This window comes from Anguilla rostrata, chromosome 2 (genome assembly GCF_018555375.3).
Source record: "Anguilla rostrata isolate EN2019 chromosome 2, ASM1855537v3, whole genome shotgun sequence".
Taxonomy (NCBI): Eukaryota; Metazoa; Chordata; class Actinopteri; order Anguilliformes; family Anguillidae; genus Anguilla; species Anguilla rostrata.
Window position 1 is genome coordinate 41027585 of NC_057934.1, and position 13263 is coordinate 41040847.

The following is a 13263-nucleotide window of genomic DNA, read 5'->3' on the forward strand; positions in this document are numbered from 1 at the left end:
GCGAACGAGGCCCATATGTTTAGATAAGCATTGCACTGTTGTGTGTTCATGTTTTGAATTTTAAAAGATATGTCATGAAGTAATTGAAAATGGTTGTTAAAAAAAATATATTCATCCTCGGAAGTTCACAGCAGTCCCCAAGGTGAACCAGCCAATCTGAAATTAGGATTGAGTACACAAGGCACTCTGGAAAACAAATAATGAGGTTTTAACCTCTGATATTTTTCAGACAACTGCTCTCGGTGCCCTCAAGTAAAGTATTACTTCTGGCTATAACTCACACAGTAAAATTTTACTTTTATAACTATTTATAAAAAAATATCTCAGAAGACAAAGCAACACAGCCAACCTCAGCTCTGAAGGCATGGATCTCTTTGTTTCCTCCTTTACTCTTGCTCTTTTTATTGTCACTCTCAGGGAATATCACTTGCTCAATGATCAATAGACAAAATGAGAAAATGAAGGAAACATGATATTAACTATCTGGAGAGAGGGAGCTAGACATCCATTAGTGTCAGCTAGAGAGAGGGGAAGTGGGAGAGCAAAAAAAATGTAAAAGATGAGACAGAGCTGAGCGGGAATTTTTGATGTTAGCATGTAAGTCTATTTTAAATAGATATTGCTCACCGATCATATTCCAAGATACATAATTAAGTATCCATACTTGAATAGACAAAAATGGACATAATAATAACAACATACAACTACTAACCTCTACTACTACTAAAAATGACAATAAAATAATCATAATAAATGAAGAAACATTTATATATACATTTGTTTTATTTTGCATAAGATTTATCACATACATATTTGTACTATTTCAAAATTTTGCAGATACAAAATTTAATATAATACATATACATCTTTTGTTTTTGATATGAAAACATTGGAATTAAATGCTGAAAACATGAATTAATCCAAGGGGGGGGGGGGGGGACAACAACAGCTATAACCAAAATAAAAACCTAGAATTCATTATTTGTCATTCTATCATTGAGTATAGAAACAATTATGCAAAGGTTATGTATGCTGATAATCTTGATAATGATAGCTATTATTTTATTGAGCTTTCTGGTAGTTGTCATGTTTCATCAATAATTTTGTCCTAGCCACCTCCCTCCACACACAATGAATTGCTTTCTTTGGGAATTTACTCCAAATTGTCCTTTCACTGCTTCTTTTTGAAAAATCTGGTCTAGTTCATAATATAGAGAACCACATTTTACCTTACTGCCTTATCATCAGTAGTCTAATGTACATGTTTTACAATTTTTGAGATTTGAAGGGTTGATAAATGTAAAATTAAAAAGACTTAATAATAATGAAATTATAATTCAAGGAAGTTTACAGAGTGCAGGGGAGTTCAAGTAAAGGGTTGGGTAGAAATGCCCTTCACAGGTGACATGAGAAATGAATGCCAAGGTCTTGCCTTGACTTGTTGCTTTGTCCCTGTGTCGGCACTGACAAACTGCCATGCATTCTGGGAATGTAAAATTTCTGAAGACACCTAAGCAGTTTACTGACACAGCAGTATGACTGATAAACACACGGTGTGTGAGGGCCAGACACAGAAATAAAGATTCTCAGTAGGGTTCACAATGTCCTTTGAGAATAGTTAAGTGCAGCACTGTTATTTTATTGCTTGAGAATTGCTGCAGATGTAAAACTATGTCAAGCCTACAGTATATGAAGTCATTGTACTGCATTGTGTTATCCCAATTCCATACCATTGCTGTAAGTCACTGCTATGCTATACACATTATACAGAAATAATATTAATAGGACAGGAACCAGCCCCTTTTTTCAAACTCTACAAATGGCAAAATAGAAGTATTTTCCAGTGCCCGATGCCAGGTGTTACAGTATGGTTAAATACAAAATCAATGTGCAGTACTCATAGCCATAAAATGTTTAAGTCAGTGGTTCTATCTAACCTTTGGCAAAAGGAATGAACCCCACCTGTTGCAGATATACAGCACTTTGTTTGGCCAGTTGTAATCCATGAAATAAGCAACATGTTTTGTCTGACCTGTAGACACCAGTGGCATCCCATGAGCAAAAAATGGTGAATAAGGATAGGAAAAAGGGAAGATGAGAACTGACCTTAAACACATACTACTACTACTACTAACAATAATAATACTAATAATGAAGTATTATTGTTGCTATTATTATTATTTTTACAATTATTATTATTATAAAAAGACTATAATAGAAAATAGAAATATAATAGAAAGACAAAATAAAATAATTGTCTCATTATGATGATGATAATCATTATTAATGATTGTTGTTGTTGTCCTTATTTAATAACCATCATCATAATGATGAAATGATAAACAGTTCCATAAGTCCACACTGAAAGTTTATGAATTCCTCTATGTCTTCTGTCTTGCTTATAGGGGCTACCACTGATAGACATCTTTGTATTGTGTGTATATTTGCATGGATGTGTTTTGTACACACATTCAAACACACACCCACACATATAACTTCATAAAATGAATATTCAAAAGATGGTAACAAGTGGTGGTAAAGAGTTAAACTATGCAACACACAGTAGTTCAATGCCATAAAAAAATAATTTGGTTAAGATACACAATCTAATAAAAAAACTATCCGACATCATTAGTGCTCATCACCATTCTGCCCCTGCGTATAATTTATGCAGATAATAATTATGAGAAAGAACAATATCATGTACAGGCCAGGAGTCACAATTTGAAGGATGGTACATTTAGAACTAATGACAAACCCCATTGGAAAATTAAAATTTAACCGAATATGTTCATCCTTTGCGAGTTTTTAGAACCTCTCTAGAAGTTCTGCAATTCAAAGTGAAAATGAAATGTATGCAATGCCTGTAATGTAATGTAAATGCCTGTAATACATTTTGTTCTTAAGTGACTCAGGTGTCACTCATGTAAACTGCATCTATACATTGCAACAGGATGTGCTGATATACATAACACATATATAGCCATTAGAGTAGACTCTCCGTTCCGAAGTTCACTCCAACTAGAACACTGTGTCTTATTGAGACTTGCCACTTCCTACAGGATTGCATAACAGTGATAGGTGACACCAAGAAAATCCTGTACGTATGCAGAGCAAAACAGGACAGTGGCGGCTGCTGAACTGAAATTCTAGGTGGCAGAAAAATTGATTATTGGTCTTGACCTGTTTTGAATCATTTTCCTTGATTATTAAGTATGCCAACAACCAGAATAATCCACTGGAAGATAAGCAGACACCTTCTTTCTTCACATCAAGTTAGGGAAATTAAATGATAAATGCAATTTAGAAAAATCTTGTTTTAATCACCAAGAACTCTTAACAAAAAAGATACACCACTCTGTTAACCAAGTTAGCTTTCTGTGCAACCTGCAATAAAGGCCATCTAACAAAACCTGTACTTCAAGATTGAGTTAATGACAAAATCTGCACATTGCAGATCTTTTAGAAAGTTCTTGGAGAACAAAGTGCATGTATCCACAATTTTACATAATTAAAAATGCAAACAATTTTGCAATGCAAATATAAATAATTTTATTACTCGCCTAATAGCCTAATTCAGGAGAACTGGCTTTATCTGACAGTATTTTATGAAATTATGACTGATCAACAAATTGAGACCAATAATCAGTTTAAGGGAAGTTGTCTGCCTCCTTGTTTTCAACTCAGCAGCTACCAATGACAGGACAGTGACTCTAGCTTCTGGGCCAGAGATCCGGATACAATCTTTGAGAACATGGGTTGAAATTATGAAATTATGATGTAGTACTGAGACACACCTTATATGGCAAGTGGCAAAAGTGTGTTTCCTGTCCAAAATCCCAGGATCATTAAAGCATTTGTGAACGACATTTCATTAGGTCTTTATACAGTCTTCTGGATATGAAAATCAGCACTACAGAGCATGCACGGTAACTGCATTGGTACAGGTAAGGAAAGGAAAGATGCACATCAAACGAGCTTAATCAATAGCTTGAGAAGTCATGTGACAGGAGGTTTGCTTTACCTATCATCTGACTGGGCATTTAGGCCTTTTAGGCATGATTGTCTGCAATAAGATGGCAACAAAGAAAGAGCCCAAAGAAACCCTAAGAAAGCTGGACCACTTGAATAGGTTATCTTTGTTTTGTGTGTTGGTAGGAACTAAGTAGGTTTTGTCTGGAAAACATCTTACATTAAGACAAGAGTTTTGCTAACTTTCAGTACACAATATAGTACACATAACTTCTGAAGTACACATTTTCATACAATGTAATTTAACATAAAGAACTACCTGGCCTCAGTGCCCTGTCAATGAAGTCACCCCTGTCACTGTCATCTCCTCACAGAAAATGTTAGCGTGTGCACAATAGACAAGGCCTGTGAAAATGAAGTGAACCTCAAAAACAAATAGATACCAAATGCAATCAGTTTATTTGTGTGCATGCTGTGTGTGTGTGGGGGGTTATTCTTTGTTCATTTTTACCCCTATGCAAAATAAACTGTTTCAGATATATTTTACTGGCACATATTTGATCTCTTATTTGGATAATGGACTGTAAAGATTCACAGGTATTTATTACCTTCAGGTGATCCGAGATCTCTGTGAGGAATAAATGCCTCTCAAACTCCAACAAATCCTTCAGCCATAGTCACACTATTTAAATACATACTCTTCATTTTATTTAATTTTGAAGAAAAAAACAATCTATGTTGTAAAGGTCAAAATTTAAATGGAACTCGTTTTAAATCCATACTGATTTGGATCATTTTATTTATCATTATGGCAAAAGACTTGGAGGTAAATTTAATCAGCCCTTGTAAGCACGCTATGCTTTGCTATCTTATGCTATGCTATGCCATCCTACATGTGCAGCACGAGTCAAGAACAGCTCCTTCAAAGCCAGGAATGTCTGTTCCACACCAGGTATAAACTAATTTTTTTCACATACAGTTTGGTAATGAATGGAATACTTTTTAAATTTAAAGAGGAGTAGACAGTTGATAGATACTGTAAAACAGATACATTCTTGAACCGGAAACAACCAAACTGGGCTTCAAACAATCTATACTCATAAAGAGGACCTCTGACAAATAGAATGTAGGCTCTGGTATGCTAAAATACATTGCTCTGATCTTGCCATGACATGTACAAATTCATACTCACATTCATACACTCACAAACATAATACACACATTTATTCTTTAATTGTATAAAGGGGTTCACTGTACCCTGTTTTATCATACTTTTTTGATACACACATTGTTCCCAATTGTATTCCTTTGGTTAGACTGCAGCTACTTTCATTCTACAACTCACCTCTCTTGATCTTGTACCCTCCACCTCTTATCTCTTTTCAGTCCAGCTTCTTTTACCCTATAGCTCTCTTTAGTTCTCTCTGCATGCCCTCCCAATGTGTAACAGTCTCATTGTGTACCTAGTGTTCCCCTACTCCATCCCTGTTCTTTCCTCACTATATAACTACCCTCCTCTGCCCTTAATTCCCTTACCTCCCCCACATACTCTATGTTAGCTCCCTCTCTTCCTCTCCCCCATAAAGATAACTATTGGCCCCTGGAGGTTGCACATACTCCTCACTTTTGTCCCAATCTGTAGCCCACCCTCCTCCTCCTCCTCCTCCTCCATTGGGGTCTATACTGGGCTGACTCATCGCTCCATATTGCCCCACTCCTCCAGAGCGATATAATTCTTCTGTTTCACTTTTCATCACTGGTGGTCTCTGGCTCTGCCCATGCCTGCTTTTCTCCTGAGGCAAAAATACCTGACAGACAGAAAATCACAGGTGCTATGATTAATTTGATTTTGACTTTCTATTTATATTTCAATTTTGCATTGAGTTTCATTTAGGTCGTTAATGTGGTTTCAAAGAGGAAGTATTGTGAAGGTGTTAAGAAGTGTACAGCATGAAATGGATGAGAGGGGAGAAATATAGGAAATACACACCATAGAAGATAACTCCTCCATAATGCACAATGGAGGCTATGAGAAAAACATACTGCCACTCCTCCCTTGTCTGTGGCCAGGAAAGAAATCAATGAAACAAAAGTAAGAGAAAGACAGAGATGAAATGAAAAATATGGAAAAATCAGCCAGAATGAAGAATAATTTACCTACCTGACAAGACAGAAAACACATGATTACTATATAACAGATAACTTATGGATAACAATAGAAATTTAGAAGATGATATTGCATAGGGGCATGATTAGAACATTTTTCTTTGTTTTTTCCTCCTGGGAGGATATCCTGTGTGCTTGCACACATTCTGTGCCTCTGTGTCAAATTAGATTTTGGCTGTACCATTTAAAGGTTAAATGTTTTCATTAATATAGTGTTTAAGAGATGTTGTTCAATGGTGCAGTTCCCTTTAACCAGGTGAAATTGGGTTTGTGTGTACATGTGATATGTTGGCGTGGTGCTCAGTTGTTCCGTACCTTGTGTTTGGTCATAGCACCAACTATGAGAGGGCAAACCATGCCTGATAGAGTACCAACTCCATTGGAGATGCCCATGAGAATACTAGCATATCGAGGAGCGATGTCCAGGTGATTCACATTGAACCCTAGGAAAGGGGGACGGAAATGGAGTTGATGCCATATGGATGACCGTTGGCAGAATACGCATTAATATTGTACAAAAACATGAGCAAGAGACTGATAAGGTACTGCTAAAAGTACTAGCATTTTCATTTATTTTTATTTATGTGGTTGTCTATTATCAGACTAGTATCAAGAATAGTGGTTAAGTTACATTGCATCTTACATTTATATCACCATGTATCAATTTGAAATAAATCTGCCCAAATTACCCAAAGGTCTGAAGTAGACTAATTCAATGAATGCCTAGCATGAAAGATCAACAAACAGGGGCCACTCCATAAACCTGACTTTAGCACAGTACTTACTCTATGGTCTCATCAGCAAAGTGGGAAGATACCCATAATATAAATATTCAATGTCACACATATAGTGCCATTAATTTGTTTTATTTTCTATTCATTGGACTCATTTTGTTTGGCTTTGCCTGAGCGACAAATGTACATATGTAACTGACATTTAGCCAAACTAGTAATTCAGCTAATGGGAGGACTAGTTGGTTTGTTCAAGATTTTTTATTTTAATTTGATGCACAATTAGTGTATTTTCCCATTTATGAAAGCTAAGTGTTTGGTAAAGGAAATGCACATTTATTTTTAAACAGAAAAAGATACAGCAGAAGCAGTCACATGGTGAAAAAAGCAGATATCAGAAGGCTATATCACTCTGTCTAACCTGAGATAGCAAATCCACTGAAGCCAACAGCGAGGACCAAGAAGGTTATAGCTACTCCCTTTGTGTGAGAAAAACCAACAACCAACAATAGAGTGGCTTCCATTCCAAATCCTGAAGAAGAGAAGAATTGGGTGAAAAAGTAAACAAGAGAAAAATGATCAGCTAAATTGCTAAAATACTACTAGAGTAGTAGTATTTTATAGAGTAGGAGGTTAATGGAAGCAGGGACATAGCATCTAATATTGATGTCCAAGCAAAGGGTGCAGAATGCCCTGACCATAGACATCATAATTAGTACAAAGCTACCAAGTGAAGAACAGAAATATCTACTCCTTCAGTGTTTTCATTTGTTTATCATTAAAACAGTACTGCCCTCTTTCTTCCCACAGTCTTTCAGATTCCCTTCTTTTATCCTATCCAATACCTCTTTAGTCAGCTTCACTGAGTTGATTCTGTGTGTAATCATTGATGATATACAGTAGATTGGTATTTCTCCTATAGAGTCACTTTCCTTTCTTATTCTCTCATTTACACTCTTACAACAGCTCTGTTTGTCACCAATTCATCCACATCCTGGTCTCCTCCCTGCTTCTCCCTCACCTCCACAATTCATGAGTTTCCTGACATTGGTGGTGGTCATGATTTGATGTGACCGCAGGTAGTCGGCCAGTTGGCCCCCAATGGGCACAATGATAGTCATCACCAGATGGGGTAGGGCAGACAACAGCCCTACCTTTGAGAGAGAGAGAGAGAGAGAGAGCAGTTATGGGGTGGGAATTAAAGGGACCTAAGATTTCACATGATACAGAATTCTTCAATTGCTTTTTTCACTTTTTTCCTAAAATTCTCTACCACTGTTATTAGTAAGGATATCATATACTGAGCACCACTTAAAAGATTTTCATGGAAAATTGTAGTAGTATCCCCAGCCATATATGGGATACATCTTTGTGTCAAACTCCAAGAAATCATTGAGGAGAAATTTGCTCAAAAACTGTGGGACCTGGTTACCAGAAGGCATTTGGGGCTCTATTTTCCAGGTGGTGCATGGCGTGTTTTCAGCTGTCGTACTGGCAAAATGGTATTTTCGTCATGGATTTTGACATACCTGACCCATTAGTTAATTCTGAGACTCGCCATGTCCCGAAGTGGGAGGGGAGTAATTGGTGGGGCTGTGTCATCAATAAGGCACTTTTTATGCACCTCATCAAAGTTGTCAGGTCAGTCAAGTCTGCCATTTGTACCTTTTGCTGCCTGCCTCAGACCACATCTATGGCTTAAAGTGCAGGCCATTAGGGGCGATATAGCTCAGGAGGTAAGAGCGGTTGTCTGGTAGTTGGAGGGTTGCTGGTTCGATCCCCAGCCCTGGGCGTGTCGAAGTGTCCCTGAGCAAGACACCCAACCCCCAATTGCTCCCAATGAGCTGATTGGTACCTTGTATGGCAGCCTTTCACCATTGGCGTGTGAGTGTGAGTGTGTGAATGATGAGAGGCATCAACTGTAAAGCGCTTTGGATAAAAGCGCTTTGGATAAAAGCACTATATGCATGCAGTCCATTTACCGTTGTACTATGGATTGCAAATTTCAGGAATTTCTCATGTAATGCACACATTACATGACACAGCCTTTTCAAAAGCCACTCAACAATTTTCATGGATCATATGCTGTCTAATTTGACTTTGATATAAATCCCAGAAACAGGAAAAATGCACACTTTGCTCGTTTTGTTCATTGTTTGTTTGTTCTTTTTTTATAAATTTGATTCTGTATTTATTTCTATAAACACAAGTCATCCAAACCTTCTCAGTTCAGTTAAGCCACACCATTGTCATGAATTAACAATGAACTTATAATTATAATTGTAATTGTGCGTTATAATTTTTCTTTCTTTCATTTGAGCAACACCGAGTAATTTTACTGCTGTGGACGTGATCACTGGCATTGTATGATCTTCCCTGGTTTTATTTTGTTTAATAAAATTTCAAGATATTGTTGCCAGAATTTCTTATTTATAGAATAGCATGTTTAATGGGACATTAACTAAGGTTTAATGTTTAAGGAAATTAAAACTGGCCCATAATAAACATTTAGGTAATGTTTTCATTCTTACGGAAGAAAATTTGAACAATCAAGCTAAACTACGAAGATACTGGATTATACTTTCAAAAACCATCTGTAATTTTTTGCAGTAATTCATTCAATCAGATGCTGCCAGCTGACTCCATCTGCTTTGTTTGAAGAATATAGCAGTATAGTGACTAACAGTGACTAAGAAGGGTAGGACCTTTTGCTAATGGTCAGTTGGTGATTCAGCTAGCCACAGGACAGCTCAGAAAAAACTTCCCGAAATTGAAAGTGAAGAGAAAACTGGGGAGCACAAACAAACAGCTTTTTATACGATGAAAAGCAGTAAGTTATCAATGTTTGGAATTAAAATTTTCACCATGATCCTTCTATTGTTATTTTAATGATCTGATTTTCACCCAGATATTTGCATTAGACTGTTTTTTTAACAGATTTTCACCAATTTTGTAATATTCGAAATAAACACTGATAAATTGGTATGGAATAAGATTTTTGCGAAAAATAAAAACCAAAAACCCAGACTTGTTCCCATGTGCACCATGCATTTTGTGCTGTGTCCTCCTGGCCTCTGGTCCCAAAAATACCAACATTTACTAGCCACGCCCAGTGCACATACACGCCGCACCATGCAACATTGATCCTAGAAAATAAAGTCCTTCATCAATAGATGTCATGCTATTTAGTCTCCCAGCCACAGACTAATACTAATGAAGACCAGCATTAGACAATGTTGATCTCTTCTCTATATTACCTTGCTGATCTCAAAGCCAAACACTGCCTCAAAGTATGCCGGTTGACTAATTAGTAGCAGGTAGAAGGTCCAGCTACGGCAGAAATTGGCCACAATAATGGCATAAACTGGCATGGAGGTGAAGAACTTTTTCCAAGGGGTGTTGAATTTCTGTAAGGAAAAATAATAAGAGAACACATGTATTCTGTATAATGGTAAACTGCTCATCCTCTCTGCAGCATTTGACCACCACATCCTGCAGACCACCTTTGGGATCAGCAACACATCTCTCAACTGCTTTGCTTCCTACCTCGATGGTCATACCTTCCATTACATTACAGGCACTTAGCAGACAACTTACACAACATTTTACATGGCATTTACAGGTTAAACACTTTGCTGAAGTGAACAACAGCAGTAACTTACCCGGGAATCAAACCTGCAACCTTTAGGTTACAAGAGCAGTCTCTTACCCATTATACTATACTGCCACCTTCTGTGTCTTGCTGGTGATATCGCCATTTGTATTCCTGAAACTTACCCTGATGTTCTCCACTTTTGTAACATAATTTTAAATCACAGGACATGATCACAATACAGTAAACAATAGTTGGCTGTACAATACAACATCTTAAGACTGTCAGATTGAAGAAAAGGCAACTACAGTTTCTTTGCAGATGCTACATTCTTTTCAATGAGCTCTACTGTACTAGCATACAACATGTCCTCTAAAGCCTGATTTATACTTTGTCGCATGATCATTTTGACAAGTGTCGTGTGACAAAAATGAAATCGTCGCACAACATTTTGCATTTATACTTCAGCAAAGGCCTCTGGGGAGGCTTCTGTTGTCTCTATGGTAGCCAAACTGCTGATGTTTACATATCCGAAAACATGGCAGCACCCGGTGAAATTACTGAGAAATGGGAAAAATAAATGGTCTGACACTGAAAAGGTGTAGTGCTACACTTTTTTCCATTGGAAATAAGTCATTTTTGTCATACGACAACTTGTCAAAAACGTCATGCGACAAAGTATCAGGCTTAAGAGTAAGGATGAGAGGAGGTGTACAAAGATTGGGCTAGAACTGTGCACCTGGAGGGGGTTCACCAGGCCTGCTGACTCCCCAATGCTCTCCTCTATATATTTCCTTTCCTCATCTGTGATGGTAGGATGGGCTGCTGGACTCTCATATGACACCAGGACCCAGAAGAGGTACCAGCAAATCCCAAAACTGCCTGGGAGAGGGAGGGAGAGGGGGAGAGAAGAAGGGCAAAGAGAAAGAAGCGGTATGTAAGATGGAAGATGATGGACAGAATACAAGAGAGGTGAACAGAAGAAAGAAAGGGACATAATAAGCGCCAAAAGACAGAACACAGATTAGTCAGGATTAAATGCATATAACACCATAAATAAACACAGTTCATGTAAGACTGACCTCTGTTAATAACATTTTATGTATGATACTGCTACTGAATATTTTTTACTTTTAAATAAACACTGTATTTGCATGACAGTGAGCCAAGCCATCGTATGCAGGCCGTATTTAAACAGATACAGTATATTAAAGCGGATGAATTATGAGAATTAAATTTTCCATGCACAGGTTTAACATATCAAAGTGACTATGTTAGAGGAAAAAGTGAATTAATTAATATGTGCTTGCTTAATGCAAGTTATATCTTTTTTATTTCTTAATGCTTAATGCAAGTTTATCTTTTTTAATTGCTGTGACCTTTATCCATGGTGCTCCAGCTGACAGAGAACTAAGGACTTTCAGGCCAATTAAGCGACTACAAAGTCATGGCTTGACAGTGAAAGACTGATACTTCAATGGATCAATTTTGAGAAACTGAGGTCATTGCACTTTGAGGACTATAACTAGTGGATGTTCTTTGGTTTGGAAACCTACCATATATATCAAAACAGATGCTTTCTCTTTATCAGAGCAATCTGGATAAATATGGAGGAATGCAGTTTATTGTGATTGTTTAATAGTCACTTGGAATGATTGAAGATGGACTGGGGTGACTAACCGTAGACATAGAACACTGAAGACCAGCCGGTGTACTGGACCAGCATTCCTGCTAATGGCATGGCTATAACAGCTCCTGCATAGGAACCTTGAGACACAGATAAGTCCAAAAATGTCAATTGGATAGTATGAACAACAATACAGAGAGACATACAGCACAAAAACAGCAGAGCCTGTGGTATTGACTATACAATACTAGTTATTAAAGTAGCAGCACTGTGTTAGCACATAGTACCACTCCACATTGGCCACATTACATTACATTACATTACAGGCATTTAGCAGACGCTCTTTCCCAGAGCGACTTACACAACTTTTCACATAGCATTTTACATTGTATCCATTTATACAGCTGGATATGTACTGAAGCAATTCAGGTTAAGTACCTTGCTCAAGGGTACAACGGCAGTGTCCTACCCAGGAATCAAACCTATGACCTTTCAGTTACAAGCCCAGTTCCAAACTCACTGTGCTACACTGCCGCCCGCACATACACACTGCAGATAAATATGGTAGTCAAAAGCACTGGCAGTGTGTACATGGCCATTAAAACTATTAGCATAATTAGCCGCAGAAAAAAAACCCAGCATTTAATCTGGAAACCTACATAGCAAATTATTGATGACTCACCACAAAATGCTGTCGTCGCCAGTCGACTTCTTTCAAGAGGGGGCGCCCATTTGGCCCAGATTCCATGGCAGGCTGGGTATGACACACCCTAAGAAAGAGGGAAGTGGGGCACAGAAAACAAGTGTCACTGAAGGAGCATCTCACCCTTGACCACTGATAAAGACTGGGAAATGAAATCCTGCCTGACACAGTTACATAGTGATAATGAGGCGAAAGGGCAGAGAATGGCTGCAGGTTTGTGTCAACGTTACATGTTAAATCCCATCCAGATGCACAGGATACAGAGCTGATGCACCTCGAGGTCAGCACACGCTGGACACCGAGCAGAAAACAGACTCAGGATAGTACGGTACCTCCACAAGTCCCTGACATATCCTGACTATGATGACACAGCCAAAGTGAATTCGTGCTGCTGATGGGATCAACATGTTGAGGGTGGAGGTGGCCACTATAGCGAACCCAAACACTCTGAGAGAGAGGAAAGAGAACAGGG

At 37.9% G+C, this 13263-nt stretch overlaps 1 protein-coding gene across 1 annotated transcript in view; it reads right to left on the minus strand.

Moving 5' to 3' along the window:
• Positions 1 to 764: 764 nt before the first annotated feature.
• LOC135248045 (vesicular glutamate transporter 1-like) overlaps positions 765 to 13263 on the minus strand; it is a 35893-nt gene continuing 23394 nt past the window's right edge. The window contains 11 exon segments of the mRNA XM_064322209.1: positions 765 to 5718; positions 5720 to 5780; positions 5963 to 6032; positions 6454 to 6581; positions 7291 to 7401; positions 7891 to 8023; positions 10127 to 10276; positions 11201 to 11343; positions 12142 to 12228; positions 12771 to 12858; positions 13124 to 13238. Of these exon segments, the coding sequence (XP_064178279.1) occupies positions 5523 to 5718; positions 5720 to 5780; positions 5963 to 6032; positions 6454 to 6581; positions 7291 to 7401; positions 7891 to 8023; positions 10127 to 10276; positions 11201 to 11343; positions 12142 to 12228; positions 12771 to 12858; positions 13124 to 13238 (1282 nt within the window). The 3' untranslated portion in view covers positions 765 to 5522.